This window comes from Aricia agestis, chromosome 2 (assembly GCF_905147365.1).
Source record: "Aricia agestis chromosome 2, ilAriAges1.1, whole genome shotgun sequence".
Taxonomy (NCBI): domain Eukaryota; kingdom Metazoa; phylum Arthropoda; class Insecta; order Lepidoptera; family Lycaenidae; genus Aricia; species Aricia agestis.
The window spans coordinates 11342369-11359621 of record NC_056407.1 but is presented as its reverse complement, the minus strand read 5'-3'; the positions used below and the strand labels follow the sequence as shown (position 1 = coordinate 11359621).

The window sequence follows — 17253 nt, the reverse complement described above, 5'->3', positions numbered from 1 at the left end:
TTATTAGATAGTAAAAAGGCACTATTGTGCCTTTTTCCGAATTCGGCTAAACCTCAACTATTTCTGTACTCAATCTTCATCATTTTGAAGTCGGTGCCAGTTCCAAAAGTTTAAAATGTTCGTTGGTAGTTTTAATATATTAGTATTAAAATTGGTTTGAACGAAATCTAGCAAGTAGTTTTTTTTATACGTCATAAATGGTAAACCTTAAATTAACTTTCATTAAATCAATTGAAACATTAAAATAAATCAAAAACCTTTTAATTTCATAAAACATAACATAACCTTATTGTCGCTGCGGAACCCTTTATGGGCGAGTCCAACTCGCACTTGGCCGGTCTTTGAGAAAAGTTTATCTGAGCTTTTTTGCTCCCCTTGGCTATTGGTATATTCAAAAAGTTATAAGAGGTTAAAATTTTAACGAAAAATTTCTTTTTTCCATAGTGCCCCGTTTCCTTCAGTCCAACCCAAATGTGTGCCTTACGCTCTGGAGTAAAGGTTGAATTTGTTACTTATGTTCAATTTTGTGGTACTTGAACTTGGTTTTTTTGTATTAAAATCGCTTTGAAATGTACCAAATAAATAAGGACATAACGTGATGACTGATGATATTTTATGGTGTTGTGTGTATATTGTATCCATATACAACCATGTGAGTTGTGACATTGGTGACCCTGACATGGTAGTGATGATGATGATGATGATGATGATGATGATGAATGTAATTTGCATAGTAGCATATGCATTCAGTTCTTAAAACAACGCCTAAACCCCCTAACTTGTATCTATAAGGAATCCGGAGTTCTCTTAGTATCTTCGGAACCATAGTATACCTTGGTGCAAAATCTTGCGTTTTGGTAGTATATGCTTAGGATGCTTCTCATAAAACCAAAATCACCATATGTTTCCATATATATTTTGAGGAGTTCCCTCGATTACTCATGGATTCCATCATCAGATCACCACTTTTGTGAAAATGGGACCAAATTGGAGTGAAACCTAATATAACAAAACAAAAATTTTGAAAATCGGTTCACAATCGGCGGAGTAGTGGTCGAACATACAAAAATAAAAAAATATAAAAAATATCCACAGCCGAATATATAACCTCCTCGTTTTTTGGAAGTCGGTTAAAAAGAGGCAACATGATACATAACCTAGGGCTAACTTTAACCGATATCTGTGCAAGCGGCTTTTGACTTGGCTGATTGAAAGTTTCCCCAACGAAAAAATAAAACTTTACTTCAAAGGATAAAAACGGGACCCTATTACTAAGACTTCGATGTCTCAGTCTGTCCGTCTGTCCGTCTGTATGTCTCCAGGCTGTAACTCAAGAACGGTAATAGCTAGAGTGTTGAAATTTTCACAGATTGTGTATATCTGTTCTCGCTATAACAATATTACTAAAAATAAAATAAAATAAATATTTAAGGGGTTTGTTGTAGGGGGGCTCCCCTACAACAAACGTGATTTTTTTGGCCTTCTTTGCTCTAAGTATATCACAGGGCCCCCGCTACCATATGTGCAATGTGTGCAATGCACACGGGCGCCAAATCGCCATCTTTAGGGGCGCCGAAACCAAGGACCCAAAAAATTTGCCTAAAGGGGCGCCAAAATCCTTTTTTTGCACACAGGCGCCAGTAGCCCTCACGGGGGCCCTGTGTATATCAATATAAGCAACAGGTAAGTACTTGAATTTTTCACACAATTCTTAGTTTTACGTGTACTTTAATATTTAATAATAATATTAATTTTATACGTGGGAGAGCCATGCTTCGGCACGAATGGGCTGGCTCGACCGGAGAAATACCACGTTCTCACAGAAAACCGATGTGAAACAGCGCTTGCGCTGTGTTTCGCCGAGTGAGTGAGTTTACCGGAGGCCCAATCCCCTACCCTATTCCCTTCCCTGTCCTCCCCTATTCCCTTCCCTTCCCTTCTCTATTACCCTATTCCCTCTTAAAAGGCCGGCAACGCACTTGCAGCTCTTCTGATAGTGCGAGTGTCCATGGGCGACGGATGTTGCTTTCCATCAGCTGACCCGTTTGCTCGTTTGTCCCCTTATTTCATTAAAAAAAAAATTAAGAGGGGCTCCCATACAAAAAACACAAATTTTGGCCTAATTTTGCTATATAATGGTACGGAACCCTTCGTGCGCGAGTCCAACTCACACTTGACCGACTATTTACTATTCAAGGGAATAATTAATAATATAATTAATTTTAACTTTTTGTTTGTCCTATTACAGATCTTCAAAAATACACTCGGATGCCATACAAATATTCCCCGGTACAGAAAAAGATCCACTACTCAAAATGGAGTACCCCACGACTTTTCTTTTTCAGTTTTATATTTTAATCAAACGAATGGTCACACAAAGTAAAAGAGAGTCAGTAAGTATAACTATTTCTTCTGCGACAAATTACCCTGACCTGTATTTACTCTTAGACTGGGTTGCACCAGAGGCGTGGGTAAAGTTAAAGTTAAAGTTATGGTTATAGTTAAGGTAAATTTAATTTTAACTTTATCCTTAACTTTGCCCGGAGAAATTGACAGATGACAGCTGATCCAACAAGGTTATACATGCGCGTGGGCGGGGACGCTGCTGGTAAAGGAGAACTGTCAAAAATTGCGGCTTTTGTATGATGACAGCGTTAGTTCCTTTTTTCGCCACATGCATTTAAAACCTTGTCGAGCTCTATGGTTATAGTTAAATATGGCGTCTTGATAGCGTCCATTTTTAACTTTACCCAAAGATTTGACATTTTGCACAGTAGTCAAAGTTAAAGTTACAGTTAAAGTTAAAGTTAGTTGGTGCAATCCAGTCTAAGACTGGGTTGCACCAGAGGCGTGGGTAAAGTTAATGTTAAATATGGCGTCCAAACACCCCATATTGTCATACGACATCTGTCAATTTTTTCGGTTATAGTTAAGGTTAAAGTTAAAGTTAGTTGGTGCAATCCAGTCTTACTGTAGGTATTATATTTAAAAGATATGTACCTATTATAATTATAGTTCTTCCAAGGTACAGGTTTTATACCCATCTTAATAAAACAAAACATCGCCCATAAAAAAGGGATTGTAATTAAACCTCGTCGTAATGGCTTTTTTTCGTTTATCATTTGGAAGGTCTGAGAATAGGTTATATGTAAACCACAAAACATGTATATTATATCGTATACGTATGACCAATGACCTATAATAAATTATGAATTAGTAAGAACATTTGCTGAGTAAGCTAGTTATTAACGATGAATATAATTTTCAGCTGAAACTATGGCTGCAGTTGTTACACCACTCCCTGGGCGCCCTCGTGGTTGGAAGCATTTTCTTCGGCTTGGGGAATGATGCCAAGAGTCCCATGGTCAACATTAAGTTTTGTCTGTGCTGCCAAGTCTTCTTCATGTTCACATACGCTATGATTCCAATTTTATTATGTAAGCTCACAATCAATATCTACAGAGTGTAACAAAACTAAGCGATAATACTTAAGGGTGTGTATGTGCTCCTTGTATAAAGTTCACTGTGAAAGTAGCAGCGCTGAAAGTAACATTTTTTTTAAGTTTTGTATAGGCAAATCCCTGACGCTAGAGCGCTTGCCCATGCAAATCACACAAAAAAGTGAAGTGTGAACTCTATACAGGGGACACGTACGTCGTACACACCCTAAAGTATTATCACTTAGTTTTGTTACAGCCTGTATAAATGCAAGCCTTTACATCCGCTTAATTTTTCTATCCTAAATGCAATTTTTTTTTCAGTTCCAACAGAGGTAGAGGTACTGAAGCGAGAGTATTTTAACCACTGGTACAGTTTCAAAGCGTACTATGCGGCCAGAACTCTAAATACTGTACCAACTACGGTACGTAACAGTTTTATTATCTGTTTTGTATCAATATCCGAAATCCATCTTGAGTCAAGCGCCTGTCTTTTCGTCCACAAGTCCTTGCTATTGGTTGCCGCCCCGCCAGCCCCAGTCTTACCGCTTCCTACCTCTTCCACCAACGGTCTCACTTTAGAGGGGTTTCAGAATTTGTTCATCATTATAGCGTCGTTTTTCACGCCGTTTACAAGTTTAATACTTGCTATATTTAATATTTAAATTTAAATAATTAAATAAATTTTAATTTAAATTTAATTAAATAATTGCCTCTCCGTTAAAATCGTGGAAGATCAAGAATTGCATAATAGTAATGGTGAAATAGTGGATGGTGCAATTGACGTTAATAATTCTCGAAAACGTGTTCGTTCGTGTTAATTGGTAATGCAATGTTACCGTACCAAAACCTCCACGAATATGACAGAGCAAATTCAAGATATGTTAGAATTGGGGGTCCTGGAACGAGCAGATCACAGCCCCAGCTACCTTTCGACGTTCTTTTTGGTTCCGAAGCCGGACGGAACATTTCGTCCAATCTTCAACCTGAAGAGGTTGAACCAATTTGTAGAAATAAAACCGTTCCAACTTTTCAACCATTTCCGGGTCCCAACGTTCCTTCAGCACTTAGATTGGATGGTGAAATTAGACTTGAGTCAGGCCTATTTTCACGTACCTGTGCTACAAACGCACCGTTGTTTTCTAAGAATGAACTATCATCCAGATTCTCATCAAAATCAACTGTTGCAAATGACGTGCTTACCTTTCGGCCTTTCTTCGGCGCCCAGAACATTTGCCACAATTACCAACTGGGTGGCCGAATATTTAAGGACCCATGGAATACGATGTGTGACACAAAACGCAACGCAAAGCCCTTATCCGAGATGAAGTGCCTATCGCTACGCAGGGTACTTCAACGACAACTCAGAACGAAAAAATGGTCTCTCAAACAGTATCAATCGCTAATGGGGAGACTCAATTTCGCAACATTCCTTACTCGAAGGGGCCGTCTTCATTGTCGAACGATACAATACTGCAGTCGCCAGCTATCCAAAGAGCACCCTTATCGCCTGGTGAGTATTCCACAACACGTTCGCCAGGAAATGCTTTGGTGGACCGAAGCATTGGGGGGATCCATGCCAATACACATGACTGGAACAACACATCTACTGACCACGGACGCATCCGATATCGGTTGGGGAGCACAGATAGACGACACGATAATAACAGGTACGTGGACAGAGCAACAGCAATCCTGGCACGTAAATCAAAAAGAAATGTTTGCAGTTTACGGGGCAATCGTACACGAACAGCTTTATATACGAAATGCCCAGATTCTTCTGCAAACCGACAATCGGACAGTAGTCTCGTATATAAACAAGGAGGGAGGAACAAAATCGAAAAAGCTCCTGAAACAAAACCCAACAACTGTTGACGCTCCTGGACAATCTGAATGTGCATTTAGTAGCTCAGTACTTTCCCAGCAGATTCAATTGCAAAGTGGACGCTCTATCTCGACAGAAAGTTTGTCCCGAATGGCACCTGACAGCAACTGCAACCGAGCCGATATTCCAAATGTGGGGCACACGAGAGATAGATCTTTTTGCGTCCAAAACGGCGCATGTCGTAGAGAAGTATGTGTCGATTGACGTTTTGGATGAGGACGCCCACCGTCTCAATGGCAGTACAAATGGATCTTTCCTCCACCGAGTCTGATCCCCAGGGTACTGCAACACCTGAACCAGGCCCAGGGTCAGTACATACTGATTGCCCCGAGGTGGGACAAAGTGTTTTGGCAGGCCGATGTTCGCCACCGTGCTCTTCGGCCTCCATACACGATTCCGGACTTACCACACGTTCTCCTGGACACGACGACGGGAACTCACCCTCCACAAGTCAAAGACCTGCAGCTGGAGGCTTGGCTAATTTTGGGTGGCAAGAAATGTTGACCGACTGGACGGAAGAGGAACAGAAACTGCTCATGTCAAGTTGGCGAGCATCAACAATTAAAACATACAGACCAGCGTGGGACAGATGGAAAAAGTGGTGTGAGTCGAATTCTATTAACCTTAAATATCCAAATGCTGATCAAGTTGCACGTTACCTTGCCCATTTACATTGTGACATAGGTCTCTCATATAAAACTATTTTAGTCCATAAATCGGTTATCTCTACATTTACGCATTTAACGTCTCACCTTGATCTTCTGATTTCTTTATTAAACATAATATACTAAAAGCTATATCAGTAGCTCGAGAAACTCCCTCTAAACCTCCAATATGGAATCCAAGACAATTGATAGTCCATATAGGTGTATATAATTTAGATGAAAATAATTTATATCAAGTGTCACGGCATACAGCTACACTTTTACTGCTGGCTTCTGGCCGTAGAGTTCACGACCTTACTTTGCTGCGAGTGGACAATCAAAGATTGATTGACGAAGGTAATACAATGATTTTATGGCCAGTATTTGGTTCTAAAACTGATCATTATAATTATAGACAGGATGGAAAATAAAAGCTCATCCCATTAAAAGGTTAAATATTTTATTTTGGATAAAACGGTTGATTGAGTTAGGTGCAGATCGAAGGAATAATATAACCCACTTATTTATTACCGCCAGAGGTGATGTTAAACCTGCCTCGACAGTTCTAGAGAATTGGGTTAAGTCTCTGCTGTCTGAAGCTGGAATTCAGGCCACCCCTGGCTCTGTAAGGTCGGCTGTGGCTTCCCTTAATTTTGTGGAACAATTCCCTATAGATCAAATTCATAAAACTGGTAATTGGAGATGTGCTCACACTTTTAAAAATTATTACCAAAAGGAAATAATTGATTATAATAATGCAAATCAGTCAGTTTCATTATCTAATTATTTTGATCCTGTAAATTAAATTGATTAAATATAATATAATTGTTATTGTGGCGGTACCCACAATTCGCCTAACATTCCTGAATCGCGCTATCGAAGTTTCGGAGAACGGCAAGATATATACAGCTTCTGAAATGACGTCAGTGGGCTTCGGCCTGACCGAATATGCTATCTCGCTCGGTCGGAAGATCTTCCTTTTCGGCCGCCACGAACAACGTTAAATTGGTGACCACCGACAAGAACACGCATCCTTCTGGACATTAATCATCGTCAACACTCCCCGCCCCTCCGCACCACGTCAGCAGACATCAAGCATAACCGGGTCGCCTCGACCATAAGCCGCGTTAGGCTTCCGCGCCGGTCGAACCCGTGTCTGGCTTGAACGGGGCAGCCATAGGCTACAACGACCGGTCAACAAGCAGAGCACGGGGTCCCTCTCCTGGTCATTGCACGCGTAGCTTCGGCCCACACCTGACAACACAAGCGCATCGAAAGAATACCACAGGTCTTCGGGGGGGAGTGATGTGGCGGTACCCACAATTCGCCTAACATTCCTGAATCGCGCTATCGAAGTTTCGGAGAACGGCAAGATATATACAACTTCTGAAATGACGTCAGTGGGCTTCGGCCTGACCGAATATGCTATCTCGCTCGGTCGGAAGATCTTCCTTTTCGGCCGCCACGAACAACGTTAAATTATATTGTATTATTTACTTGTGTAATAGTAATAAAATTAATATTTCGTGATATTTTTGGGGTTTCTCTATAATCCTAAATTATTCATTTCTATCCTAATTCCTAACACATTATAGCGTCTGTAGCTTACAGCATACAACACCAGGTGATAACAGACAAATCACTCAAGATGGATTCCGGATATTGATACAAAACAGATAATAGAGAGTTTTACCAGAAAATAAAACTTACCTATTATCTTTTCATCAATATCCGGAATCCAGGTAATGGCTACCTGGTGCATCATGAGTTTTATAATGATGAACAAATTCTGAAACCCCTCTAAAGTGAGACCGTTGGTGGGAGAGGTAGGAAGCGGTAAGAGTGGGGCTGGTGGGGAGGCAACCAATAGCAAGGACTTGTGGACGAAAAGACAGGCGCTTGACTCAAGATGGATTCCGGATATTGATGAAAAGATAATAGGTAAGTTTTATTTTCTGGTGAAACTCTCTATTATTTGGTTCTTTCAGGACCACTCACACACACATTCATACAGAATGGTTGTACCAGATAACCGAATGGATCCACCTTTACAAGTCATAATAATATGTGATATGAGTTATGACGCAGTTAATTACGCTTTTAATAATTGGTGACAATGTAATTTTGTCGAGTAAGTGGAGTTACTACCGAGAGCCAAAAAATCTATTCTAATATTATAAATGCGAAAGTATCTCTGTCTGTCTGTCTGTCTCGCTTTCATGCCAAAACTACGGAACCGATTGTAATGAAATTTTGTATACAGATAGTCTAAAGCCTGAGAAAGGACATAGGCTACTTTTTTACTGGAAAAAAGGGTTGTAAGGGGGTGAAAATGCGTAAATTTGTTCAAATTAAGTTAGTTCCAAAAATTCATCATAGATGGCGCCGTGCGTCTCCTACATCGTGCTGACGCTTGCTCAAACCTCTTTCTATAAGATGTGGTATTATCTTACATCCGAGTTTGGATTTTATTCGATTGTTATTTCTTTATTACGTTATTAAATATTAAATAACTCAGTACTTTTTCTATGCAGTGACGTAACCTTAAACCTATCAATGATAAATAGTTTATGGGTAAAGTTGTGTAATTGGGGGCTAAATAAGCTTTATAATTTGGCATAAAATATAAAGTTTAATTTAAAAAAATAATTAAATATTGTGTGCACACTGCACAGCTGTTTTGATTTAAGGGGTTACCAGGGTTTTTTTTTATAAAAAGCTTTTGACACCAATTTTGTTGACATCGCGCGCTATAAACTGAAGTCCACGCGGACGAAGTCGCGGGCAACAACTAGTATATTATAATTATTATAGTCGGACGTCGGTAGATGTTGATTTTAGGACCAAATACGAGCAGCTCAAGACTTCTTCCAGTAACGAGTGTACCTAATTCCTTACCATGCGAATCATTTGCTTCAAGAAATGTTTGCTTCTATCTGATCGCTTGATTGTTGCCTGACTTTAGCAAAACCGAAAGAAAAGGTAATGTTTTTAGTAGTCTATGGATGCAAATATGAGCCCTCGTAAGTCGTACAGCCTAAATACTGTGACAATTTTAACAGAAAAGGTGTCCATAGATAGGAATAGGTACTGCCTGACTTAGGCTATATAGGCCCGTGTACTCGTAACACGAGACCACCTTTTTACCAAAAAAGTGGAAAAAATTGGTTGTGTTGATTGTTATTGTTCTCTATTACAGTTGTTCTTCACGACGCTGTTCACGACAGTTGCTTACTTCATGGCGGGACAGCCCACGGACTGGGTCCGCTTCGTGCTGTTCACCACATGTGGCTTCCTCACCGCCATCTGCTCTGAATCCATCGGACTGTTGATAGGAGCTCTCTGCAATGAAAGAGTAAGTCACTGAGTAGTTCAAAATGCACCATCAGAGATATTTATCAGGTAGATGGTGGATCTAAGTTATTTGGTCAAATGTCAATTACAGTCGTGGCCTGTCGCGGTCGGCTGGACTTTACACGATGCTTGACTAGCCCGGCCAACAATGTACATGAACCAATTTCTCTCGTAGTACCTATCTACCTGTTATTGAAAAACATGAGCCTACTGTAATATCAATAGCAACCTGTACCTGTAGGCAAACTTTGCAGTTTTGGAACAGTGTATAATGTCTTCTCGAGTCTTCAGTCTATAACAGCCTTTCCCAAAGTGGGCGATAACACCCCCTTTGTGGTCGCTGAAGGTCTGAAGGGGGGCGGTGTGGGACCCAGAAAAAATGGGGGCGTTGTGTAAAGGCATAGGGGGTGATTTATTACATCAGGATGCATTTTAAATTGAAACAATGAGGGCGCTAGAGTATAATTTGTTCTTAAAGTGGGCGGTAGACAAAATTAATATGGGAACCTCTGGTCCGAACCTCTGGTCTATAACGTAGTAGCGTTAATTATAACGGCAGTATTTTCTGAATTTAATGCTAACGATTACGTCTTTATTTCAGAATGGCGCCATCCTGGGTCCATCGGCTGTAGCACCCCTGCTGGCTTTGGCCTGCTACGGCTTCGGCTTCGGCGAGCACATCGAGCCCCTCATGCGATACCTCATGAACACCTCCTTCGTGCGCTACAGCCTGTCCGGCCAATGCCTGGCCTTATTCCACAACCGAGCACCGTTGTCCTGCAGTGGCGACATCTGTATTTACTCCGATCCAAAGATTTTCTTACGCGATCTAGGCATGATCGAAGACATCTACTGGCAGCAGGCTCTAGCGGTCATTCTGTTTATATTCCTGTTCAGAATCATGGGCTTCCTAGCTCTCAAATTCAAACTCTTCGCGGGCTTTAATAGCGAAACGATGGTTTATATTAGCAAGTTGGTGAAACGTCGTAATACGAAGTAAAAGTACCTGATTTGATAGAGTTAAAGATATTAAAAGATTTATTTGTGATCTTGTACTATTATATATTCTGTGGTGATAGCTAATTTCCAGTCTAAGCCCGGGCGCGCACTAGCGGCCAAGCCGCGGCGGCCAAGCCGCGGCGGCCATCGAGATAGATACCTTCGTATGAAACCGCCATAAACGACGCGCACCTGGCCGCAACGGCCAACGCGACCTGCGGCCACACCATACTTTCGATGGCCGTCGCGGCCTGGCCGCTAGTGCGCGCCCGGGGTTAAAGGCGACATTTCGATTGTAACAATCGCTTGAAAGATTATAAAGTAGCTGGGCCCGTATAGGTAAATAGTCAGTAGGTACTCAAGATGCATCTCGGTCTCAAGACACGGTTCTGGCTCTGTGATTGGTTGGCTGTCAAAATTTGGACCTATCACAGAGCCGAACCAGAGTACACAGAATGATAGCCAACCGTGTCTTGAGGTTGCATCTTAAGTACTGACTATTTATACGGGCCGTGTAGCTAAGATGAGGGTTGTCTCTCAAGAGGGAATAACGTTATCTTCAAAATCATTACAAAATTTACCAAGCACGCGACCTTGCACTCATTATATCTGTAATAATTTTATTCCCTTTTGTTCGGAAGCACGTCAAAAAAGTCAATGAATTTAGGAAATTACCTACGGGGAGTCATCAACAGACAGACCTTTATTGGTAGATACTCATTTGTTATATGAATTTACGATAGGTACCTACCCGTTTTAGCTCAAAATACAATATTTTGCTTTAAAAATAAGTTAAGAAATCGAGTAGGCAGTAAGGTCCCATTTAAGCATTGGAATAGGTGAAGTTGCTATTAGGTTCCTTTGCTACTTGGCATAATAATACTTATTATGTATAATGGCGGCTCTCGACATATGGCGGCTCTCGACATAGGCGAACGCGTTGGCCAACGCGTCTGCAGACGCGTTGGCCCAATGTGTAGAACGGGCGTTCGCGCGTTGGCCAACGTCTAAATACCTACGGCCAACGCGCGAACGCCCGTTCTACACATTGGGCCAACGCGTCTGCAGACGCGTTGGCCAACGCGTTCGCCTATGTCGAGAGCCGCCAATAGGCGAACGCGTTGGCCAACGCGTCTGCAGACGCGTTGGCCAACGCGTCTGCAGACGCGTTGGCCCAATGTGTAGAACAGGCGTTCGCGCGTTGGCCAACGTCTAAATACCTACGGCCAACGCGCGAACGCCCGTTCTACACATTGGGCCAACGCGTCTGCAGACGTGTTGGCCAACGCGTTCGCCTATGTCGAGAGCCGCCATTAGTCGAGAGCCGCCATTACATTAATACTTAGGGCCGATCTACACCGGAATGGCAGAGGCGAGGCAAGCAGTATCAGTGTCATAATATGATTTTAAACTTTATCTTCATTATTGTATTAATACGTAGTGTCGCTTGAGAAATCTACGGCCGCCCGTGGACGCTCGTGGCCTCTGGCGATACTATGTATTACAAAAATGAAGAAAAAGTTTAAAATCATATGACACTGAAACTGCTCGCCTCGCCTCTGCCATTCCGGTGTGTTTTGAGCCTTAGGTAGATCACCTGCAGAGTACGGTCTGCAGAGCGATTAAAATTTAAAACATTTTGTCTAAATTTTAAAATATCACAAACAGTAGGTACTTAAGTATACTTAGTCTATTGATTACTTAGATATTGTCGTATACCTTTGAGGACCTACATTTAACGTAACTTATAGAAAAAAAAGATGTACTTACTACTAGTAAGGTAGAGATACTTACGTGATCTAAAATGTTTTTAAATAAGTACTTACATAATACGATATTTTTTAATAAAGCAGCAGGACTGCTATTTTAATTTAGAGAGTATTAATTTGTAGTACTTACGTGGAATAATAAGAAAAGTGCAATAATTAAGTTATGGTTATGTTATCAGATAAGGTTATGGATATGTTGGAAAAGCTTTAGTCGGAAAATCTTGCCTCATGCTAGACTATACTTTTAGGCTAAGCTAAAAGAACTTATTTAATTCAATAGGTACAAGTTAATATTTTTAATGCGAGACAAGTATTTTATATTATCCTAAAAATATATTACGATTATAATTGTTATTTTTATGTTAAAATCTTGTATTAAAAAGATTTTATACAAATAAGGTTTTTTTCCTGAAGTCCAAGCATCATGTTTTTGCCTAGACCTATAGCATATTCATTTCTATAATTTTTCTATTAATATTTAAGTACTTCGCTATGAAAATATGGATGCGCGCACATTCGCTCTTCGACGGTTTCATATTTTCTTAGCAGAAAATTATACTTAAATAAATATGAGAAATTATAAATAGAACAATAAAGATGAATATGCTTTGTCGAAAAACATGAATCGCTTCTATACTGCCCCGGTGTGAGTTGAGACTAACATTAATAACACCAATAATATTATAGATCTCATGCCTATACACACAATATACACATAAGCTATACACACAATATGACACATCACACAGTAGATAAGAAATCATGAAAGATAATAAACTACCGTTGTTATCACTAATCAGTGTTACACAACATTTTTATTTAGATAATTTATCAATAAACCACACATTACTATGTTATGTAAAACTTGATTTGAAAATTGAAACTAATAATTGTACTTAGGAAAAATCTAGAACATCAGTATCCAGTAATACTGTTAAAGTAATGAAAAATAAAATAATCAATTTAAATACACAAATATAAGTTTTAATAGTGTAAATAAAAATAAAAAATAGTGCTTGAGATATAAATGCCGTTCACATGTGTTCACTAACAATTATCATAAGTTATAACATTTGTTCTAGCATACTTTCATGAGACAATAATCTTTACAACATGAAAATTTTATTGCCAATAATATCAACAAAAGTTTTCTATATTACAAATCTATACAAAAGTAGTTAGTTATAATTTAACCAGTTAATCTTTGCATACACTGATGGCATCTTGCTTTTCCTCAACCAGCTCCTTAGCTGTAATATCAAGTTTTTCACGAGCAAAATCGGTAATGGTCAAACCTTGTACAATCTTCCATTTTCCATTGCTGATCGTTACGGGGAATGAGAATACAATATCTTGAGGTGTACCATACGAGCCATCAGAAATTACTCCCATGCTAACCCAACGGTCCCCTGTTCCCAAGAACCAATCTCTCATATGATCAGAAGCGGCTTTGGCAGCAGATAGAGCAGATGACATTTTTCTGGCAGCAATAACAGCAGCTCCACGTTTTTGTACTGTGCTAACGAAGGTTGTTTTCAAAAATTCCTCATCATTAATAGCAGCAGGCACTGAGTGTTCAGCACCACCTTTCTTTACTTTAGCATTGGACGCATCTGGGAATTGGGTTGAGGAGTGATTACCCCAGATGACTACATTCTTGACATCCTGAACAGGTACACCGAGTTTAGCAGCCAATTGAGATTGAGCACGATTTTGGTCCAGACGAGTCATAGCAGTGAAGTTCTCTTTGGGAATTGATGGAGCATATTTAGAGCAGATGTAAGCATTAGTATTTGCCGGGTTTCCAACGACTAAGACCTTAACATCCTTGCGTGCAACTTTGTCGAGTGCTTCACCCTGTTCTTTGAAGATGCGTACATTAGCTGACAGCAAATCCTTCCTCTCCATACCCTCTCTCCTGGGCATGGCCCCAACCAAAAACGCCGCAGCGACATCTTTGAAAGCTTCCAGAGGACTAGCTGTTGGTAATACTCCAGCAAGTAGGGGAAGAGCGCAGTCAGCCAGTTCCATTACAACACCCTCGAGCACACCCATCATGGGGGCAATATCGAGGAGGTGAAGGTAAACCGGTTGGTCCGGACCGAAAACAGTCCCAGATGCGATTTGATACAATAAGGAGTAGGCTATTTGGCCAGCAGCTCCCGTTACGACAACTTTGATTGGAGCAGCCTAAAATGTAAAAGAAAGGTACAATTACTGTATTTGCATAATATTTTACATAAATATTCATGATCCGGTTGAGATTTTTTTAAAAAGGTCAAATCAATGTCAATGTGATGATTGCAACTCACCATTTTAGTAGGGTCTCACTGGCTTATCGTTTCGGGCTGAATACAAGTCTAAATACAAGATTGTGTGCGGTCTTAATTATTGAAGACACGCTGCTAATTTGGATAAGTTGCAATAACGTGGAATAAAGTTTAAACTTTAGAAGCCGCTGCCCGCTCGTAAAAAAAACTAAGTGACGGTTGTGACAAGTTAACTAATGACGACTGACAACTGACATCTGTGACAAGTGAGTCTTGACATATGACAATTTTTTTTTTATTATGGCACTTCGGCTATTTAACCATGGCCACTGTCGAGTATTATTATGAATATTATGGCGAGAAAGCAATATTATTCTCTAATACAATTTTGTCAGGTCTAGAGTCTAGTCAAAGTCTAAGTAAAAGTCAATACAGTCAAGAAGTCAAGTCGGTCGATTCAGTAAAGTGGTAAACGCTTTACTGAAACTTTCGATGGAGTTTTGGAGGGAACACAAAATAGCACGTTTTTAGATATTGCATCACTTTCCTACACTTGTGCACGATAACGAATATAGTAATGGTTAATATACTACCAATATTACACATTAAAAACCCAACTGTTAACACAATTTTAGGAAAATAATACAAAAACAACATCACTTTTTCACATTTCCGGCAAAACTCCAAGTGACAGACTATAAAAAAGATGTCATTTTTAATAGTCTACCTAGACTAGAGAAGAATCTTCAATCTTACAAACATTATTTAAAAAAAATACGTTGAAAAGTAATTTTATTAAATTTTCAATGTCATTTTTCTAAACTCTAAAATAAAAAATCTAGTAAAACTTAAAAGTCAAAATCAATATCTTAATATATATATTTCTTGTGTGCGTGTGTATGTGACTGAACTCCTCCTAAACGACTGGACCAATTTTGATGAAATTTTTTGTGTGTGTTCGTGGAGATTCGAGAATGGTTTAGATTTACAGTTTGGTCTACTGGAAAATGTTTTTTCAATTAATTTCTTATTTATAAGGAGTTGTTGATTTTGGAATGTTTTACATTAGATCCGGATGGACGTTGCCATGGTGACATAATTATTTAGTCACTGCAATAATAATATGGGCGAAATACTTTATATGGCAAAACAACGTTTGCCGGAACAGCTAGTAATATATAAAACTCAAAGGTGACTGACTGACTGATTGATATAGTGATCTATCAACGCACAGCCCAAACCACTGGACGGATCGGGCTGAAATTTGGCATGCAGGTAGATGTTATGGCGGATGCCTAATCCGCTAAGAAAGGATTTTGATAAATTCCAACCCCAAGGGGTTCAAATAGGGGATGAAAGTTTGTACTTATATAATAATACTTCTTAACGCGAGCGAAGCCGCGGGCAAAAGCTCGTAAATCATAAGTCCGTAATTCGTTATCCTGTGTTAATTTATTATTAACACGTTCGCTGCGTTGTGAGGCATTTATACCCCATACGCGTACTATCGCCCAATGGGGAGACAATTTGCTGCAATTTCCCTCTGGTGGGGAGCTCATATTTCATAAAGTACTAAGTGTATGAATGAAACAAATATATAGATGTGATGACCTACTTAATTAAACTGTTTACAATTTACTAATAAAAATATGATGAGGCGGAAAGACTACACACCGCACTGAAACAATAAAATTACTTTTCTGTGGGTATGCGTGGTGTATCTGCCTCATGAGGGTATGAGGTGTTCCCGCCCCTCACCGCACTATCGAATTAGGTCAGTGTTTACATATTAGGCACAGTGTTGCGCTATGCTTGCGCATGAATTAATTAATTATTGTTATACTAGCTGTTGCCCGCGACTTCGTCCGCGTGGACTTCAGTTTATAGCGCGCGATGTCAACAAAATTGGTGTCAAAAGCTTTTATAAAAAAACCCTGGTACCCCTTAAATCAATACAGCTGTGCAGTGTGCACACAATAAGTATTCATTTTTGTATATTAAACTTTATATTTTATGCCAAATTTTAAAGCTTATTTAGCCCCCCAATTACACAACTTTACCCATAAACTATTTATCATTGATAGGTTTAGCCCCAATTTCACCAACGTCTGTTAGTGTTAACTGCTTGTTAAAATGGCCTGTCTTCTCTTTCATTCATATGAAAAACGAAACAGCTAACGTGATACTAATTCGAACATTAACTTTAACAGTCGTTGGTGAAATTTGGTCTTAAGGCTACGTCACTGCCTGCACAGATAAAGTACTAAGTTATTTAATACCGTAGAATAGATATAACAATCGAAAAAAATCGAGACTTAAATGTAAAATGATACCACCTCTTATAGAAAGACTTTTGAACAAGCGTCAGCGCGATGTAGAAGACGCACGGCGCCATCTATTATGATTTTTTTAACAAATTTACGACCCTTACAACCATTTTTGCCAGTAAAAAAGTAGCCTATGTCCTTTCTCAGGCTTTAGACTATCTGTATACAAAATTTCATTACAATCGGTTCGGTAGTTTTGGCGTTTGGCGTGAAAGCGAGACTGACAGACAGACAGACAGAGATACTTTCGCATTTATAATATTAGTATAGATTATGTGCACACTGCACAGCTGTTTTTGGGTATTTTGATTAATTAAGGGCCGCGCTACACCGGAATGGCAGCGGCGAGGCGAGCACTTTCAGCGCTGCCATTCCGGTGTAGCGCGCTGCGCGGCCCTAAGAGGGGTACCACTTACCAGGGTTTTAAAAAGTTTTTAAATTTGACACAAATTTTGTTGACACCGCGCGCTATAAACTAAAGTCCACGCGGACGAAGTCGCGGGCAACAGCTAATTATGAATAAAAACAATAATATATAATAAAGTAGGTATAATTAGTTCTGTTACAA

The 17253-nt window shown here is 39.7% G+C and overlaps 2 protein-coding genes across 3 annotated transcripts in view; one reads left to right on the top strand and one right to left on the bottom strand.

Annotated features, from left to right (window-relative positions):
* Positions 1 to 10410, top strand: part of LOC121738823 (ATP-binding cassette sub-family G member 1-like) — a 64630-nt gene extending 54220 nt beyond the window's left edge. For both annotated transcript variants that reach the window (XM_042131075.1, XM_042131079.1), the window contains exons 7-11: positions 2249 to 2393; positions 3269 to 3437; positions 3762 to 3862; positions 9166 to 9321; positions 9922 to 10410. In XM_042131075.1, the coding sequence (XP_041987009.1) occupies positions 2249 to 2393; positions 3269 to 3437; positions 3762 to 3862; positions 9166 to 9321; positions 9922 to 10320 (970 nt within the window). In that variant the 3' untranslated portion in view covers positions 10321 to 10410. The remainder of the gene's footprint in view (positions 1 to 2248; positions 2394 to 3268; positions 3438 to 3761; positions 3863 to 9165; positions 9322 to 9921) is intronic.
* Positions 10411 to 13193: 2783 nt separating this feature from the next.
* On the bottom strand, positions 13194 to 14574 carry LOC121738840 (malate dehydrogenase, cytoplasmic). The gene is made up of 2 exons (XM_042131090.1): positions 14401 to 14574; positions 13194 to 14278 (listed from the first exon to the last, which is right to left on the bottom strand). The coding sequence occupies exons 1-2, from the start codon at positions 14401 to 14403 to the stop codon at positions 13286 to 13288; spliced, it is 996 nt and encodes a 331-aa protein (XP_041987024.1). The 5' UTR covers positions 14404 to 14574; the 3' UTR covers positions 13194 to 13285.
* Positions 14575 to 17253: the final 2679 nt, after the last annotated feature.